Source organism: Balearica regulorum, chromosome 18, assembly GCF_011004875.1.
Source record: "Balearica regulorum gibbericeps isolate bBalReg1 chromosome 18, bBalReg1.pri, whole genome shotgun sequence".
Taxonomy (NCBI): Eukaryota; Metazoa; Chordata; class Aves; order Gruiformes; family Gruidae; genus Balearica; species Balearica regulorum.
Window position 1 is genome coordinate 10,225,287 of NC_046201.1, and position 15,555 is coordinate 10,240,841.

Sequence of the window (15,555 nt, forward strand, 5' to 3'; positions counted from 1 at the left end):
TAAAGGCTCTACCAAATTATAAAGAAAATTTTTGTCTGCCTTGTTAGAGCTTATAGCCATCACAGAGACAATTTGAAAATAACATATTGTGTTAATTTTGTTAGTTTTTAAAAATAAGATAAAAAATGATTGCACTGGTAGCTCATCTTTTAAAGTCTTCCTTGGAAGACTAGAATGTCTCCAAATCACTGAAGAAAATTAAAAGATGAAATTTGAATTCTTGGAATATTCTTTTGGCATTAGCAATTTATTCAGAGAGTTTGTATGTCTTATAACTGGAACTTTAAAACCAAACTTAGAAGAATTAATTGTAGACTTTAGGGAATGTTGAATTGTTTGGCTAATATTAATTAATGTTGAGCAAAGTATGTTTAGTAAATGTCAATTCTCACTTGATTTCTGTATATATTTTAGAGAGAAATAATTTTAAGGGCAATGCTTAAGACATTGAAAAGTAATCTTTTTTTTTCTGACGTACACATTCCAATGTAACTTCATGCATATAAGGTGAAAACTATTCTCTTTAGAAAGTGAAGGATCTGAGCAACCTGCTCCTATCGAAGATGTCCCTGGTCATTGCAGAGGGGTTGGATGAGATGACCTTTAAGGTCTCTACCAACCCAAACTGTTCTATGATTCTGTGATCTACAGCAATTAGATAATTCTGTATATTTTGCTACTATAATGTCTGCAGTAGTTAGAATATTATTTAGATGAATACTGGTTTTCTTTCAAGTCCTTGATTTTGCACGGAGAACAAGCCTGAGGTGTCTTTGAGGGCAGAATGAATAGGCTGTACAGGATTCCTGTGTTATCATTTAAGACTTCTTGTACCAGGAGAACATGAGTATTAATAAGTATTGTTGCTATTCATATGGAGCGAACAGTGCATAGTTTTTGTACGTTCTCAAATTTATTATAATTTTGGTCAGCATTATATAATTAGCTAAAAAGTATAATTCCACCATGAATTTTATGAGAAAACTTGTTATATACTTAATGACATAGCAACTGTATTAGTTTTGTGTTCTATATTGGTGACTGAAACCACTCTAAAGATTAGGAGGTTCAGGCATAATACTCAACCTTTGATCCTTTCCTAAACCAATTAAGATTGAGACATATTGGGATACTGGATATTTTGGGGGTTTTGTTTATAACCTTCAGTCCATGTTTTTTTCCCTGTGTTTCCTTTCTATAGCTTTCTGGGGAAATATGGTTTGCTTCTTATCAATTTGGCATCAATATATTGAGACGAAATAATGACTTCTGTATTTTGTAATACTGTGTGATCTTGGGGGTCTTTCAACTGAACTGAAAATGCAGTTGATACATTACTAGTAATGTCTTAAATATTAATTTAGCTTACTGGTACTTTTGAAGGAATAAGAGTAGAATCTGGTTTTTTCTTACATAGGTTTCCTGTCAACTGTACTTGAACCAGTATTGGGAAGAAATAATAAGAAAGTAAATGTCAGTAGCTGAAGGGACTGATTTTTTTAAAAAATCCACTCTTTTTCCTTAACCATTTAATTCTAAGCAAAGTTATCGTAAAGCGTGACCTTAGTAAATACATCAAGTTCACAGTTTTGCCTTTGTTACAGGAGTCTGCAGTCTCTGCACTGGCTGCGCTGTGTAATGAATATTACATCAATGAAAAGGGAGAAGCTGATCCAGCTCTACAGGGTAATGACTCATGTTTACATTAGAGGCAGAAAATACTGGGCTGGACCTAACTTGCACTTTGGAGGTATTGCATAGAGTGGGGAGGAGCATCAGTAATTTTAAAGGTCTTCAGAATGTTTTAGGAAAGAATGATAAAACCAACTGAAAGTCTAGGAAGTGTCTCAGGGGATTTGCTTCTTTTAGACTGGAGGTGAATACAAGGCACCATAATAATGAATATTAAGAAGAACAGATTGCTTTTCTATTCCATACTGTAAAACAAAGAAGCAAAGAATATGTGTTTGTGGCAAATCCTAAATTTTAACAAAGTGAGATGTTTTCACATCGTATTTTGATAAACTGTATGCCAGAGACTGTGGCTGACTTAAAGAAGAAGAATTGATTAGGAGTAAGAAGAGAAGGACAGCAAGGACACCCAGAGTTCTTGTAAATGTGCATATGAAACCTCATCTGTTTGGGTTTGGTTCTGTAGTACAGGAGTAGCCTTAAACTTTTGTTAGGGGCATATGAATCAGCATCTTCTTTTCTACTGATTTTCTTGGACCTTTCTTTCTTTCAAGTATAAAATTGTATCATGTCCATCAGAGACAGATTGCTGGATTCTATAGATAGATATTTTAAGAATAACAACATTTATGTTCTTGTGTTTCTAAATATGACAACAAAATTACATATATTTAACAGAATACCTTATTATTTAAGTCTATTACAGTAGTTCCCATAATGAATCTGATACCTATCACATATATAGTAACATGCAGTCCATGTCCCAAAGAAGTTATAGGTGATATGTAAAAGCAGCCTATCTTGATTTTAAAATCTTTTCTGTATTCCTAAATCTCTATATTTTTGTAAAAAATGTAATTCTAAAAAAAGCCCTTCATGAAATGTGGCACTGCATGTCTGAATTTTTGTGTGCAGCATAGGAACATGTGACATGATACTGAGGCAGATTTGAAAAAAAAAAAACAAAGCACCTCAGGAAAGGGAAATGTTTTGTAAAAACAGAACACTTTGAGCAGGAGGAGGCAATGCTGAATCAAAGGCTAAAAATGAGTTGAAGGATTAATGGGTTACATTTTATGTAAGACAAAGTTTCAAGCTTCCGTAGAGGTGGAGAGGAAAACTCAGCCAGATGTCAGAATCAAGAGGGAGAGAGGATGTACTGGGAAAACATGCAGTAGATGGCTGCGTCTGTCGTGGTGCTGTACTCTTTTAGATGCCTGTGAAGCTTCCCCCTGCTCCCTGGATTCTAGGTTAACTTTTCATCTGGCTTGTGCTTGAAGGAATCATGGCGATGTTGCCCAGATGGTCTCCAGGGACATGATTAGAGTCAGATCTGTAGATACAGGCAAAATTTTTCATCAGATTTTCTGGTATGATTTAGAGAATAGAATTGGGACTTGGAAATTTTTCTGTTCTAAAAATTCTCTAGTCAGCTCTGCCTTGATGATGCTTTTATTTGGCCTTGTACTTCCTTAAAGACTCTTCTACATATGGTAACAAAAGTGCCTAATATATGCGAGCATCTTTTAAAAGGAAATAAAAGACCTGTATATTTTCATCTGTGTGCCAGTAAAAACTATATATTTCATGACCATTAAAATCTGTATGTTTATGGGATTGAAATCCACTACTCAAAATCCTTCCCGTAATGTCTGATGTATGCACGTATGTGTGGAAGCTGCAATGCAGAGCATGTTCAATGACAATGCTGGTGCCTTAGATAAGTCAGTTAAAGGTTTAAACATAATTAAGGGAATTAGAAAAAAAAAAAGTTTTTGATAAAATTTAACCAGTGTTCCACTGTGGCTTGACAGATTAAAATGAAAACACAAACTAAAGATAATTTAGTGATTCACATTCTGAATCTGTCCTTAACAGGCTGCAATTCTATTGAATCACTTCTTTGGCCTCTGTTTGTTTTCACCTTTTCTTTGATTTGCTTTTTCTGCCGTACTGTGTTCTGGTTTGGTTTTGATGACTTTCTCTTTTAATATTCTTTCAGGATGGATTGTGTTGAATTAATATTGTAGACACTTCATAGGCCATGGTGTTTTATGAAGCTGAAGACTCTTAGAAGAATATTAACATTTGCATTACTCTGGCTAGCATAATTACTAAGCACTTATAAGTAAAGAGCTGCTTGTTTGCTATTGTCATGTCTTAATCATGTCTTAATTTTCTGTCATTTGGCTAAAATGTCAATCTTAAATTTACATCCATCAAAGGGAAGACTGTCATAGTCTTACTGTCTAAGATCATCTTGCTGTCTAAGCAAGCATTGCATCTTCCTATAGCCTCAAGACTATCTTACACTCCAGTGGTTTGGAAATTTTTAAATAATAGATGTGCTTATATGAAGGTATTGCTAACCTCTGGACAGGGAACTAGCTCCCTGATGTGAGGAACTAGTTGAGGCCTGCTGATTGCACAGGCATTAAAAAAAAAAAAAAATAATCTTGAGTTATGAATAATGCGTAGTTTCTTATGGTAACTATTCTTTCTTCCTCTAGCAAATATTGCTCAATCATTTAAATCTTAGATGACAGTAAGCAATGACACAATTATATAATCTTCCTAGGATCTCTGATTCTTTTTCTTTCTTTTGAGAATTAAAAAGTGCGTATTCATAGTAAGACCACCTTTCTCCTTTTTGAACCACAGTTGTGTTTACTCCAACTGTCTTGGTTATTCTTAGAAGTTTTTCTGGAGTACCTTGTTTTTCTCTGCATTTTGCAGAAGCGTTTAATATAGTACCTGAAAAATCTGGTAAAGGAAGTATTGTGTGTTAAGTCTATGATAAAGACTACAGTAGAAATACGTAGAAGGATTCCTGAAGTTTTTCTTTTTTCTTTTTTTTAATTCATCCTCATTTTCTTCTTTGTATCACTTCATTGTTGAGTCTCCTTTTTTCATGCCCAGTTCAATTTATTCTTGTTCCTTTTTTCTGTGCTCATGTTTGTAAAGCCAGTGTCCATGTTTCATCATATAACAAAGCGCAGAACCTGAGCACAGCATCCCTACTTCAAAGTGGTCCCTTCTTTTTGAGCTTTCTCCTGCAAAAAGCCTCACCTTATTTTTGTCTCTGTATAAAAGGGACATACGTGAACCTATTGCTTAGGTATGATCCATGTGTTTAAATCCTGAGTCCAGTTAAGACTTTTTGGGGGAAACTGTTGAGTAACTGACCTTCACGAATCCAGAGAGATCGCTTTCCTAACACAAAGCACTTGTCTAATTATCGAAAATGATGACCTCTAAATATAAGAGAACTTGTTCCCCTGTGTTTACATTTAAATTCATGCTTAACGTACTCTTTAGATTTATAAAAAAATTATTACTTTTTAAAATTGAGACCTTTGTCTTTTCTGTCTCTGAACGACCAGGATTAGTCTGTCTAAAAATCTGACTTCATATGTAGAAAATAAGAATTCATTCATTTAACAGGGAACATCTTAAAATTGTCATTATTTTTTCTGTAGGAAATTAAAGGTATTCTGTATTTTAGTTTAATGAATTATAAAATTTTCTAGCTACTCTGTTTGGGGAATCTTTTCCTGTTTTATTTTTTTGTTAACCAAATATGTAATGATAAGGATGTGGTAGTTGCTTTTCACTCTGCAATTGTATTTTTTTTTCTAGATGAGCTGGTGACACAGTATGTTTCGGAACTACAAAACACAGAGAAAATGATTCGTTGTGGCTTTTCACGGGCTCTTGGGGCCCTTCCAAGATTTCTGCTGAAGGGCAGGCTCCAACAGGTGAGAAAATATGATCATTGTAATGACAAAGAAGGCACACAGTATTTTGAATAAATTGCAATCAAATAAATAGTAATGATTGTAATTAAAGGTCTTTGTGAAAGGGGTTTCTTGTAATGTACAGTAATTCCAGAAAATCATCATGAGTTTAGCTTGCCATAGATTCTGATAATTTAAGTTTAGTCTTGCTTTTAGTAGTGTTAATGGCAAAGCCAGAGATTGAATTATCCCTTTGCTATGGAACATTTGTCCAGAGGGAGAAGTGACGCATGCTGACAGGTCATGATGAGAAACCAAATACTGTTGACTGCTTGGTTCTCTCCTACATGATTGAGCTCATTTTAATACAATATCAAAATTTAACATTTATCATAAATAATGCATTGGATTTAAATATATCAATTTTTTTTTTCCCCCAGGTTTTGGAAGGTTTGAAAAAAGTTACTTTAATTTCTCCTGCAGATGTGAGCTTTGCAGAATCCAGAAGAGATGCCCTAATAGCAATTGCAAAGTATGTTAATCATCTTTATTTTTGTCTAATGTTAATTCTTTCTTGAGAAGTTTTCTCCTGCTTTCTGTTACAGTGTGGTTCTTGAAATCAGTTACACTACGACGTCCGCATTTTTAGTATGGGACTGTGTGCATCTCCATTATTCAACATAGCTTTGATTCAGAGGATTATCACACATCTGAGGATGGAGTACAACTCTGATGGTGTTGTGGATTTTTAAATCAATTAACTGAATAGATAGAGTATATTTCAAAGTTCACCTTTCTCATGGGCTTCATTTTAGTGAGCTTTAACAAGGAGGAAGAATATATGGGGTTTCCGCTTTCTTAATAAGAAGACTGAATTGGTTTAAAGAAATTGTACTTTTCTCAAAAGGAATATTTTCTGTGTTGACGTGCCACAGTGTAGTTAGTGTTAACAGTATCATAGTATAGATGCTCTTAAACTGAAAAAAAAAAAAGTCAAATCTCTTTCTCATGTTAACCATGCCTTCAATGTAAAGAAGTTTGTTGATAGCAAATCCAATGCGCATTATATTAGTCCTCTGCTTTTCTTGCTTACTTCATTATAAGGAGAGTTCAGAAACTGATAGGTACTTTAAGCATATTCCTTTTTGTAGTATTATAGACATAAAACCAGTCTGCTTATCTGTTAAGTTTTTTGCCTTGCCAGAGTTCCTTTAAACCTGAAGACTGATCAGAAATCCTCAGGTCAAATATAATACAGAAGGCTCAGAAATATTCTTCATACTGTTTGTAGCAGGTGTTATAGGTGTTTAGAATACTGTATGTCTGGGGAATTTAATTACACAACCAAACAAAGCTATGGTCTTAATGTTTTTCTTTGCTAGTGTGGTATTCCCCTCTCTCTGTTTTCCCTTTTTAAAGGGTTTGCCAGACTGTAGGTGTAAAGGGAGAAGGATCCCAGGAAGAATATGTCTGCAGAGATAACGTTACTCAGATTTATGCTACGCTGCTAAATGGTGTGACCGACTACACCACAGACAGCCGAGGAGACGTTGGAGGATGGTAAGAGCCCTTACAAATGGAGACTTAAACTTAGTTGTTGTGTTTGCTGTCTAATTAAAAACGGATGTGTTTTCAAAACCTGTTAGAAATAGTTCCAGGCTTTTGGAGATTTTAGTATGGGTAGTAACGCACTGGAGGAAGAGGAGTAGCAAGTCAAAGGAAATACTGACAAGAATTTGTCCATTGCCTCAGAAGTTAAGAAGTTGGTGTTTTAAACTGAAGTTCAGCCTTACTCTGGTTTTGTGGATGACATTCTTTTATTTTAGTGAATATCAGGAATGTATTTACTTGTAAAAAGTATGGCGATTTAAGCCATTACTTCTGTTTCTTTAAAATAATACATTTACTCCTACTCTCCTATTGTAGTTCGCTTTGTGGGGATTTTTTGCCAGGAGAGGGAGCAGTTGCACAACGTGTTGGTGACACGTTTTCAAGGCCAGTAACTGAGATAGATAAAAACTTTATAAATTGTGCTGTGGTGTTATAGACTCTTTTGTAAGTTAAGGTTTTCAATGATTTCAGCTATTAGATTGCAAGAATAATTAGGAATATATGTATTATTGTGAAGTCTATAGAATAGGTACAAGATTAAGTCTGTAGCAGCCATATTTTTGTGACGTTCTTCAGTCTTCACAGTTCCCTTATCGTATAAAGAAGATTCAGTATCTAAGATTGCATTCATCTGAATGTTCTGTATTCCTGCAGTAACACAGATCTGAAATGGCAATTTCTAAATTGATGAACCAAAGCACTATAAAGGCTTATGTCCTTCGGGTTTGTGTTTAATTTCTAAAGGAGCTGTAATTGGGGATGTAACTTCACTTACTGATTGGAAGTTCCTGCAAGCTTTGAATGTGGTAGGCAGAGCAGCAATGAAGATTTCTTATTATTCGCTTCACTCTGTAGAATTCCACAAGGTGGTTACAGGGTGAGAAAACCATGTGAAATAGGGATCTTAGAGATCAAATGAGTACTAAGGAAACATACAGGCTGTCTTGTCAGGGTACATTTTGAGTATATTTATGAGCACAAATATGCCCAGCGTGAAATCGTACTTGTTAAGTATGAAGTTATCGGAATTAAATACAGGAATAAATACAGTATCTGCAGACTTAAAATGTATGAGTATTTTGCTGCTATGTAGAAGGCTCAGAGCATTAACACTTAATCTTTGTATAAAGAAGCCATAAACTAAGCAAATGAATGTGATAAATCAATTTTAGTTGTCTGTTAGTTGTTGGAAATTGATTTTGAGTAAAATGTTGGTTTTGATAAAGACTTCTTCATTTTATTGTCTTAATCCATAATTTGAATTTGAAAATAGGCAGATATATGTCGCTTTTAGATACTGTTCTATACATACAGTATCAACCCTGCCTAACAGTTTGGGTAGTACTGTTGGTATTGTTGTATGGTACAATAATGGTGTGATAATATGTATTTGATGTATGTCAGTCTGTTTCTCTGATGTTCCATTTTCTTTTTCTGAGTAAACATTGAATCTCCCAAAGACAAGCTTTGCTTGTGAGTGGTGGCTTCTAACAGGTCTACAAAACTCAAGTCAGATGGCTGCAACACAGGAAAGTGTAATTCAAATAGCATCAGTGTAGTTTGCGTGGATGAGAGCAGCTATGAAGATGCAGGGTACTGTACTTCGCAGGGGAGGGTGTGCACTCCTCCTTGCCAGTCATACTTTCTGTGGCCAAAACAGTCTCAGTTGCTTGCTCCCTCCTCCCTGCTGCAAGCAGAACAGTCCTGTTCTGGAGCACTGGCTGTGTTCAGCTTCAGCAGCCATGCATAGCATGCTGATCCCTGTTCAAATCCCGTAGAATAATGCATGATGCCAAGTATGCATTGTGTGAGTTTGGGAACTTTCTGTTTAGGCTCAAATTTCTGGTTATGTCTGTTTTAGAATTCTGTCCTACTCACTCTTGACTTTAGTGTTGTTACTCTATTTGGTAGTCACAGGTTTGCTTAAAAAAAAAGGAAAAAAGTTAATTATGGTGATATTCTCCTCTTTAGGGTTGCTTATTAGATAGCTTGAATACAGGGCCAGGTGCTGTAAAGTATGTTTGTAATTACCATGAGGAATGGCAGCTAATATCACAGACCCTATAACCAACTATTGTCTTATGTAGGAAGAAAAGTTGTGATTGTGCTTTTTTTGGTGCAAAGTGTATCATGCTGGAGTTTTCCATTGCCAGCAATCCTTGGGTAGTTTATACTGCTGTCAAACTTTAATGCTTCTGCTCTACCAAGTCATTATCAGGCATTGAGATCTCACGAGTTCCATTGTGAGTGGCAATAGTTATTTACAGCTGCTCTGTCTTTGAACAGAAAGCAAAGTGTAAGTTCTACAGCACAAAGTCGAAGAAAGATATTTTGTACTGTGTTAGTATTGGTGCTTTTTTAATTCAGAAGCCTTGTTCCTTTAGGGTACTTCACTACAGTATTTACAAGGGTGTTGGAAAAGTACACAGGGCAAATAATCCAGACTACTTTTATCAGCCTGAGTTAATATTTGTGTGTTTGCATTTTTCTTGGTTTGTATAACGATATCCAGCTCCTCAGCCTTCAGTACTGGTTGTTAAAATTGTCATATGACAGGGAAATAATAACACAGGACAAGAAATAGGAGAAAAGTAGGCGTGTTTGACATCTCAAACTTAGAAGAAGAAACAAGGATGCCAACTTGTAAGTAAGGATCAAGATCAGGTCGTCCCAGCTTGCGCAAGGGAAGAAGGAGCTTGGCTTTCCCTCTCCTCCATCCTCAGCTGCCAAAGAAGCAAGAGGGAGGTGAATGGCTCTGTCGCTCAGAGAGTGCTAACACAGAATTGACGCGAACGTAGCTGAAAGAAAATGTAAGAGCAACCGTATAGGGTGGGAGTCAGAGAAAGGGAAGTGATACTAAGCTTTTTGCTTTCAAAATCAGCCCAGATACCAAAGTAGATAAGAACCTGGCTGAGTCTTACTAGGTATTCAGGTTAACTTACACATCTGACAGTACTGAAGTTCCCTTTATCTATTGTTTATCCTTCTGTCTAGGTCTTAATTTAAAAATGAATCTCTACAAAGTGGGAATTTTCAAATAAATCCTGAGGAAATTAAATTCCCAACATCCATTTAAATTCAAATGTGCTTTGAGCATCAGATTCTTTTAAAGCTGCTTTGGCAATGCCAGCCAAAATCAAGTCAAGGAACATGTAAATTAAAGGGGGAAGGGGAATACTTTCTCATAGCAAACTGTTGGCTGCTAAATATTTTTGTGGCCTCCCAAATATGAATGTTTTCTCATTCTCTTTCTTTTAAACCACTGACTAAGATGGAAAGATATGGGGAGAATTGCCACTTCTCTGGAGAGACCTTTTCTTTGGTGTGTAATTTTTGTCTTTCTTTAATGGAATCGTGGGAAAGTTTAACTAACTTTACTTTCCGTATGCAAACTTCACGTTTCTTTTGACAGATTGTTTGCTGGGACTTGTCCAATCTGTCTACAGGTGTTAGACATGAATATCTAATAGTCAGATACTATATGGAAAAAGTAGAAAAACATCCTTTGATGAAAGATTGCCAAACTTGTATTAAATTACTTAGGAAAAAATGATGTAATTTACCTTTTTCACCATTATAACAAATGTCCCACCCAGTTTTAGATTGCATAGGCAACTGTTTTCACCTTGTTTTGGAAATCAGAGACAGCAGTATGTCTTTTCACAGTAGGCAAGTACCTTTTCAAATATTTTGATATAAATATTTTTTAATTATTACTGAGAAAGGATGACATTACCATGAGTGACTAATGTGATGAATGTGTTGGTCCTGGTCTACTGCAGGATCATGTAACCACTTGAGGATGTGCCATGGTGCTGCCCATATCTTCAGAAATAAACTACTTTTCATAACTCATGCATTGGCAAGGCGTGTGGTTTAAAACAAGTTTATTGATTTGGGGTTTTGACTGAAATTACACTCTTCGTCTTTCTTTTATACTGATACTATATTTAGACATTTTGAAGGCAGAAAATATTCATCATATAGATAATATGCACAAACTGGTGTTACTTTTGCTAATCTTTTTTATTAAGATTAAACTAATTTTATTAAGATTTAAACTAATTATTATTTAGCCACTTAAGCCATTCTGAATGACTTTTTTTTCATTATTGCAAGTATTAACCTTTAAAATGTACTAGAATATGACATTTTTAACAGTGCCTAAATATCTTGTCACAATATGAGTTGGCCTTTTTAGAAGATGATTTGAAGCAGAAAAAGCACTTCGGTTTAAACACATCTACTTCCACACTAAATATTACTATTAGTTATCAATTTTAAGCCTCTTAAAATAAAGAATAAACCTGATGACATCTGGGTAAAATAAAAAAAAATAAGCTGGTGAGGCAGGGGTCTTATCTGGAAACTAGGATGACTGTTGCACCCTCAGCGCAAATGTGGGCTTCGCTTCACAGAATGGGGCTGTACACAGTCTTCTTCCTCCCAAAATATGATAGCTGCTCTCAGGGGTCAGCGCTTCATTGTTTTGAATTTTTTGCCAGTGTCTGTTTAACTTAACTGCGACTATATTTATTGAAATAAATACTGATGTAACTACTCTAATGTATGACTGTTTCAACAGGGTCCGTGAAGCTGCTATGACAAGTTTAATGGAAGTGACGCTCCTGCTGGTTCAGAATGAAATGGAGTTAATTGACGCCAACATGTATGCTACTTGTGCTATTTTTGTGTCTTATCTCTTATAACTACATTCCAGTCCATACAAGAAAGTGTTGCTTACATTTTGTATACTTACTCCTTTACTGAGTGTGACAGAACTTTTGATAGAAGTCCATCAAGCTTACACCCATACAGATGTGGAGAATATTTTATTTATTTTTCAGAGAAACTAACATTATTGTGAGAAACTGGGTGGCAGTCCCACCTTTGAAATGCAGTGCAGTATCTGTGAGATTTGGTCTATACTTGCCGCCTCTGTGGAACTTGCCAGTATTGTTCACTTAAATAGAAAGCAAACTTGCCCGCTTATCCAGAGCATCACATCATTAATTTGGAATGTGATAAAATGTGGAGATGAGTTTGTGTTCATTTCTGCCGTCTTTGCAGAATTATTAGTAAGGAAATACAGAAAAACATTATTTACACTTCTGATTTTTAAGTTCATGATACAATACTCCCAATAGTGAAAAAAAATTACTAGTTTTTAAGCATAGCTTGAGCTGCAGCAAAACTTTCCTCATAACGGTGTTGGTTTATGGACAGAGCATGCCCAGGGGTTAGCTGAATATATACATGATTTCTTTTTTTAATTTAAAAAAACCCCAAACTGTGAAGGACACTTTGAAGGAAAATACTGGATTCTGTAGGAATGCGGTTCTCGACCAGTGCCCACTGTCCAGAGGCCTCCTCCAGTTGCTCTATTGCAAATGTAGATTATTCACATGAAACGTAGAAAAGCATTCCTGCCAGCTGGATCACATTTTCTAAATATTCTGGGTCTCACTGTAACTGAAGGAATTCTAGCTGCTTTTACTATCAGTAGTTGTCCTTTCTGAAGGAACACAATATTTTGCAGCTGAGAGTTCAGTTGTGAATGTGAGCAAAATAGGATACGGTTAAAAACTTGCCAGAGTTGAAGTGATTAATTTGGGATAGATCTTCCCCTCTGCTATGTATGCGGTTTTCTACTTCAAAATGTGCTTTTCTCAAGGTTCCTGCTCTATTTCCATCTGAAAGGTAGCAGTTCATCCAAACCATAAAGCACCTTTGTATGTTTTTGGATGAAAGGTGGTATGTAAATATTAAATAGTGTGTAATATTAATGTCATGACATTTTTTGATTGATCTATGGAAGACAAAGCTTTAAAGATTCTGTCACCATGTTGATGTCTTAAATCACTTGTATGTTCATTACGAAGAGTTAAACCAGAGTACTTTCATAGCAGGATGTTTTTAATATCGTTGCAACAATTTAAATTTAAATACACATTCTACTGATTAAATTATGTGATGAATTGTTTTCCTCTTTGCAGCTGCAAACAGATTATGTGCTGGCTGGCCCAACAGTCGGCTGAAAAAATCGATAAATTCCGAGCTCATGCAGGATCAGTGTTCCTTACTCTTTTACATTTTGACCATCCTCCAGTTCCACACATACCTCATCGAGAAGAGCTAGAGAAGATATTTCCAAGGTAATAATATTGAAGAAGTTATCCTAAACGATGAGAATAAAAAGATGCATGGATGCAGTTACACCTAACACAAGCAGCCTGATGTAGTTTCTGTCCCCAAATGCCTACTATGTGTATGGAGGAATATTTGGTGCTGTTTGTTGGAATTTCATTGAAGCGTGCAATGAATATGCATAAACATATGAAATAGAACATCTTATAGTATGAGTGCATGTTAAGACCATAGTTTCTGAAGGAGATAGGTCTTACATGGTCATGCTGTGTAAGTCTTTCTCTGGATCAACCCCAGTTAGTTTCTGAACCCATCAGCCAGTTTCATGGTGGAGGTTATGGCAGTAGTAGATAGTTGGGACACCATTTGTAAAAGAGATCTGCTGGGAGCTGTTTTTTGGTAATCCTGCTGTTTATGAAATGTCTGGTTTATAATCTCATTTTCTCTTCCTGATGTTGAGAGCTGGAATTAATTGGCAGTCCCCCTTCCTGAATTTATTTTTCCTTGACTGGAAAACACTGATTGATCATAATGACAATTTTTAATTAATTGTATTCTTTTAACCAAGCTGTAGTTGCAGTAGTTTTCCAAGATGGGGTTTCTAGTTAAAATAAAAGTGAGAGCAACTCATTCCTGAATGGGGATTATAATACCTGATTAGGATGAGGAAGATCCAACTTTGTGTCCCTGTTGTTTGCTCAGCAGAATCTCAACCTCCTGTAACTCAAAAAGTGCTCTGCCTGCTAGGCTGCTGATTGATCGGGGGGCGGGGGGGTGTATGTCAGCCCTTCCTGGGATAAATCTGTCTTTGTATCAGTTGTTGATGGGAGAGAACTGGGAATGGAACGCAGGAAGGAGAACTTGTTTTCTTAGCATAGAGAAAAGTGCATGTGAAAAGGAAACTGTGGTTCAAATCCTTTATCTGAATCAGGACAAGGACTTGAAGATTGCTTCACTTTACTGGCAGGGGCTGAAGTTTTGATTTCTAATTTCCTCATATGCTCAAAGAGCAATGATTAATTTGATTTCTAGGTAATTCAGAGACTTCTTGGCTGGCGTGCTGCTTGAGGATGAGGAGCTATCACAGGTATGTATGGAGAAGAAAGACAGTGCACGCATACGAGATTTTTTTTTTTTTCCTTCCCCTTTCCCCAGGTCAGAGAAAGAGACTCTAAACTGGAACGCTGCATCAGAAGCTTTCCCTCGAATCACCCAGCTTTTGGGTTTGCCAGCATACCAATACTATGTGCTCTTGGGGCTCTCGGTGTCTGTTGGTGGATTAACAGAAACAACGGTAAGAAACCAGAGTGGCTTTCCTGTTTGGTAGGAGAATGCATTTACCTGATACAATTGTTGACTGTTTAGTCTATTACACTGGATAGCACAGATTGTTATTTCTATGAGAATCTCAAAAATACAATTTTTAAAAGAAATGAAGTCATACTTATAAACCTGATGGGCTTTATATTTTTCATAGTTAAAAGTATTTTCTTGAGTTATTGAGCATGCAGGAAACAAGGAGTAAGGACTCTGTTTCTCATTTCCTGGCCTGATAGAAGCTGAGTGTTCCAGTCTGTTGGCTCAATCAACTCTTACGTTTATTTGCTCACCTTTCCAAGCTGTCAACAAGGGAAGAGCTGTTCAGCTTGCTTAATGCTCAGGCTAGATGCAAGATGATTGCTCATTTTAAGTGAGGTCAATCCCTGTTTTCATTTGTAACCTGTGTTCTCTTTTTTGTTTCATTTGGTAATGGTACAGGGTGTTAATTATTAGTTGTCAATATGTGTTAACAGTATGTTCAGATATTTTTTTTGTTAATTTGATACATTTTCTAAAAAAGTACCAAAGAGATACCAAAAGTTACAATACAAAGAAATGTATCATTTAAATGTCTATCTGAATCCTCTGAGCTTTGCAATCTCTATTTCATTCTTCTGTGCATGAACAGTGTCTGGATCATGGTTTTTGGTAGTCTGTTATGCTGCCGAAATCTTCCAGACTTTATTATGGTTTTAGTGTATCCTTGTGTCCTTATATTACAGCTTGTCTTGCTAGTTTCTGAATTCTTGGTTTCAAGATATTTGGCTTTTTTGTTATTTGATGTAGCCAAACGTAACATATATGAAAACAACTACTGGGGTAAGGACACAGTTCAATACAAGATTCAAAATGACACTGCAGAGAAATATCAGAAATATCAGTAGCAGAATATTCTGGACTGTCAGTCAAATCTTTAAATTGCAGTGGCCCTGTAACAGGAGGAGGAGGTCATGAGTCAGCACCCCAACAGTGTTTAAGAGTGTTTCTAATTAAGATTGCCATGTCTAATTAAGAAAGCTGGTAGAAAAGTGGTCGGTGTTGGGCAACA

The 15,555-nt window shown here is 35.9% G+C and overlaps 1 protein-coding gene across 2 annotated transcripts in view; it reads left to right on the top strand.

The window, feature by feature from the left end:
• Positions 1-15,555, top strand: part of TBCD (tubulin folding cofactor D) — a 130,532-nt gene that overhangs the window by 93,642 nt on the left and 21,335 nt on the right. For both annotated transcript variants that reach the window (XM_075770711.1, XM_075770713.1), the window contains exons 27-33: positions 1,605-1,686; positions 5,332-5,450; positions 5,870-5,961; positions 6,849-6,989; positions 11,626-11,709; positions 13,037-13,195; positions 14,343-14,481. In XM_075770711.1, the coding sequence (XP_075626826.1) occupies positions 1,605-1,686; positions 5,332-5,450; positions 5,870-5,961; positions 6,849-6,989; positions 11,626-11,709; positions 13,037-13,195; positions 14,343-14,481 (816 nt within the window). The remainder of the gene's footprint in view (positions 1-1,604; positions 1,687-5,331; positions 5,451-5,869; positions 5,962-6,848; positions 6,990-11,625; positions 11,710-13,036; positions 13,196-14,342; positions 14,482-15,555) is intronic.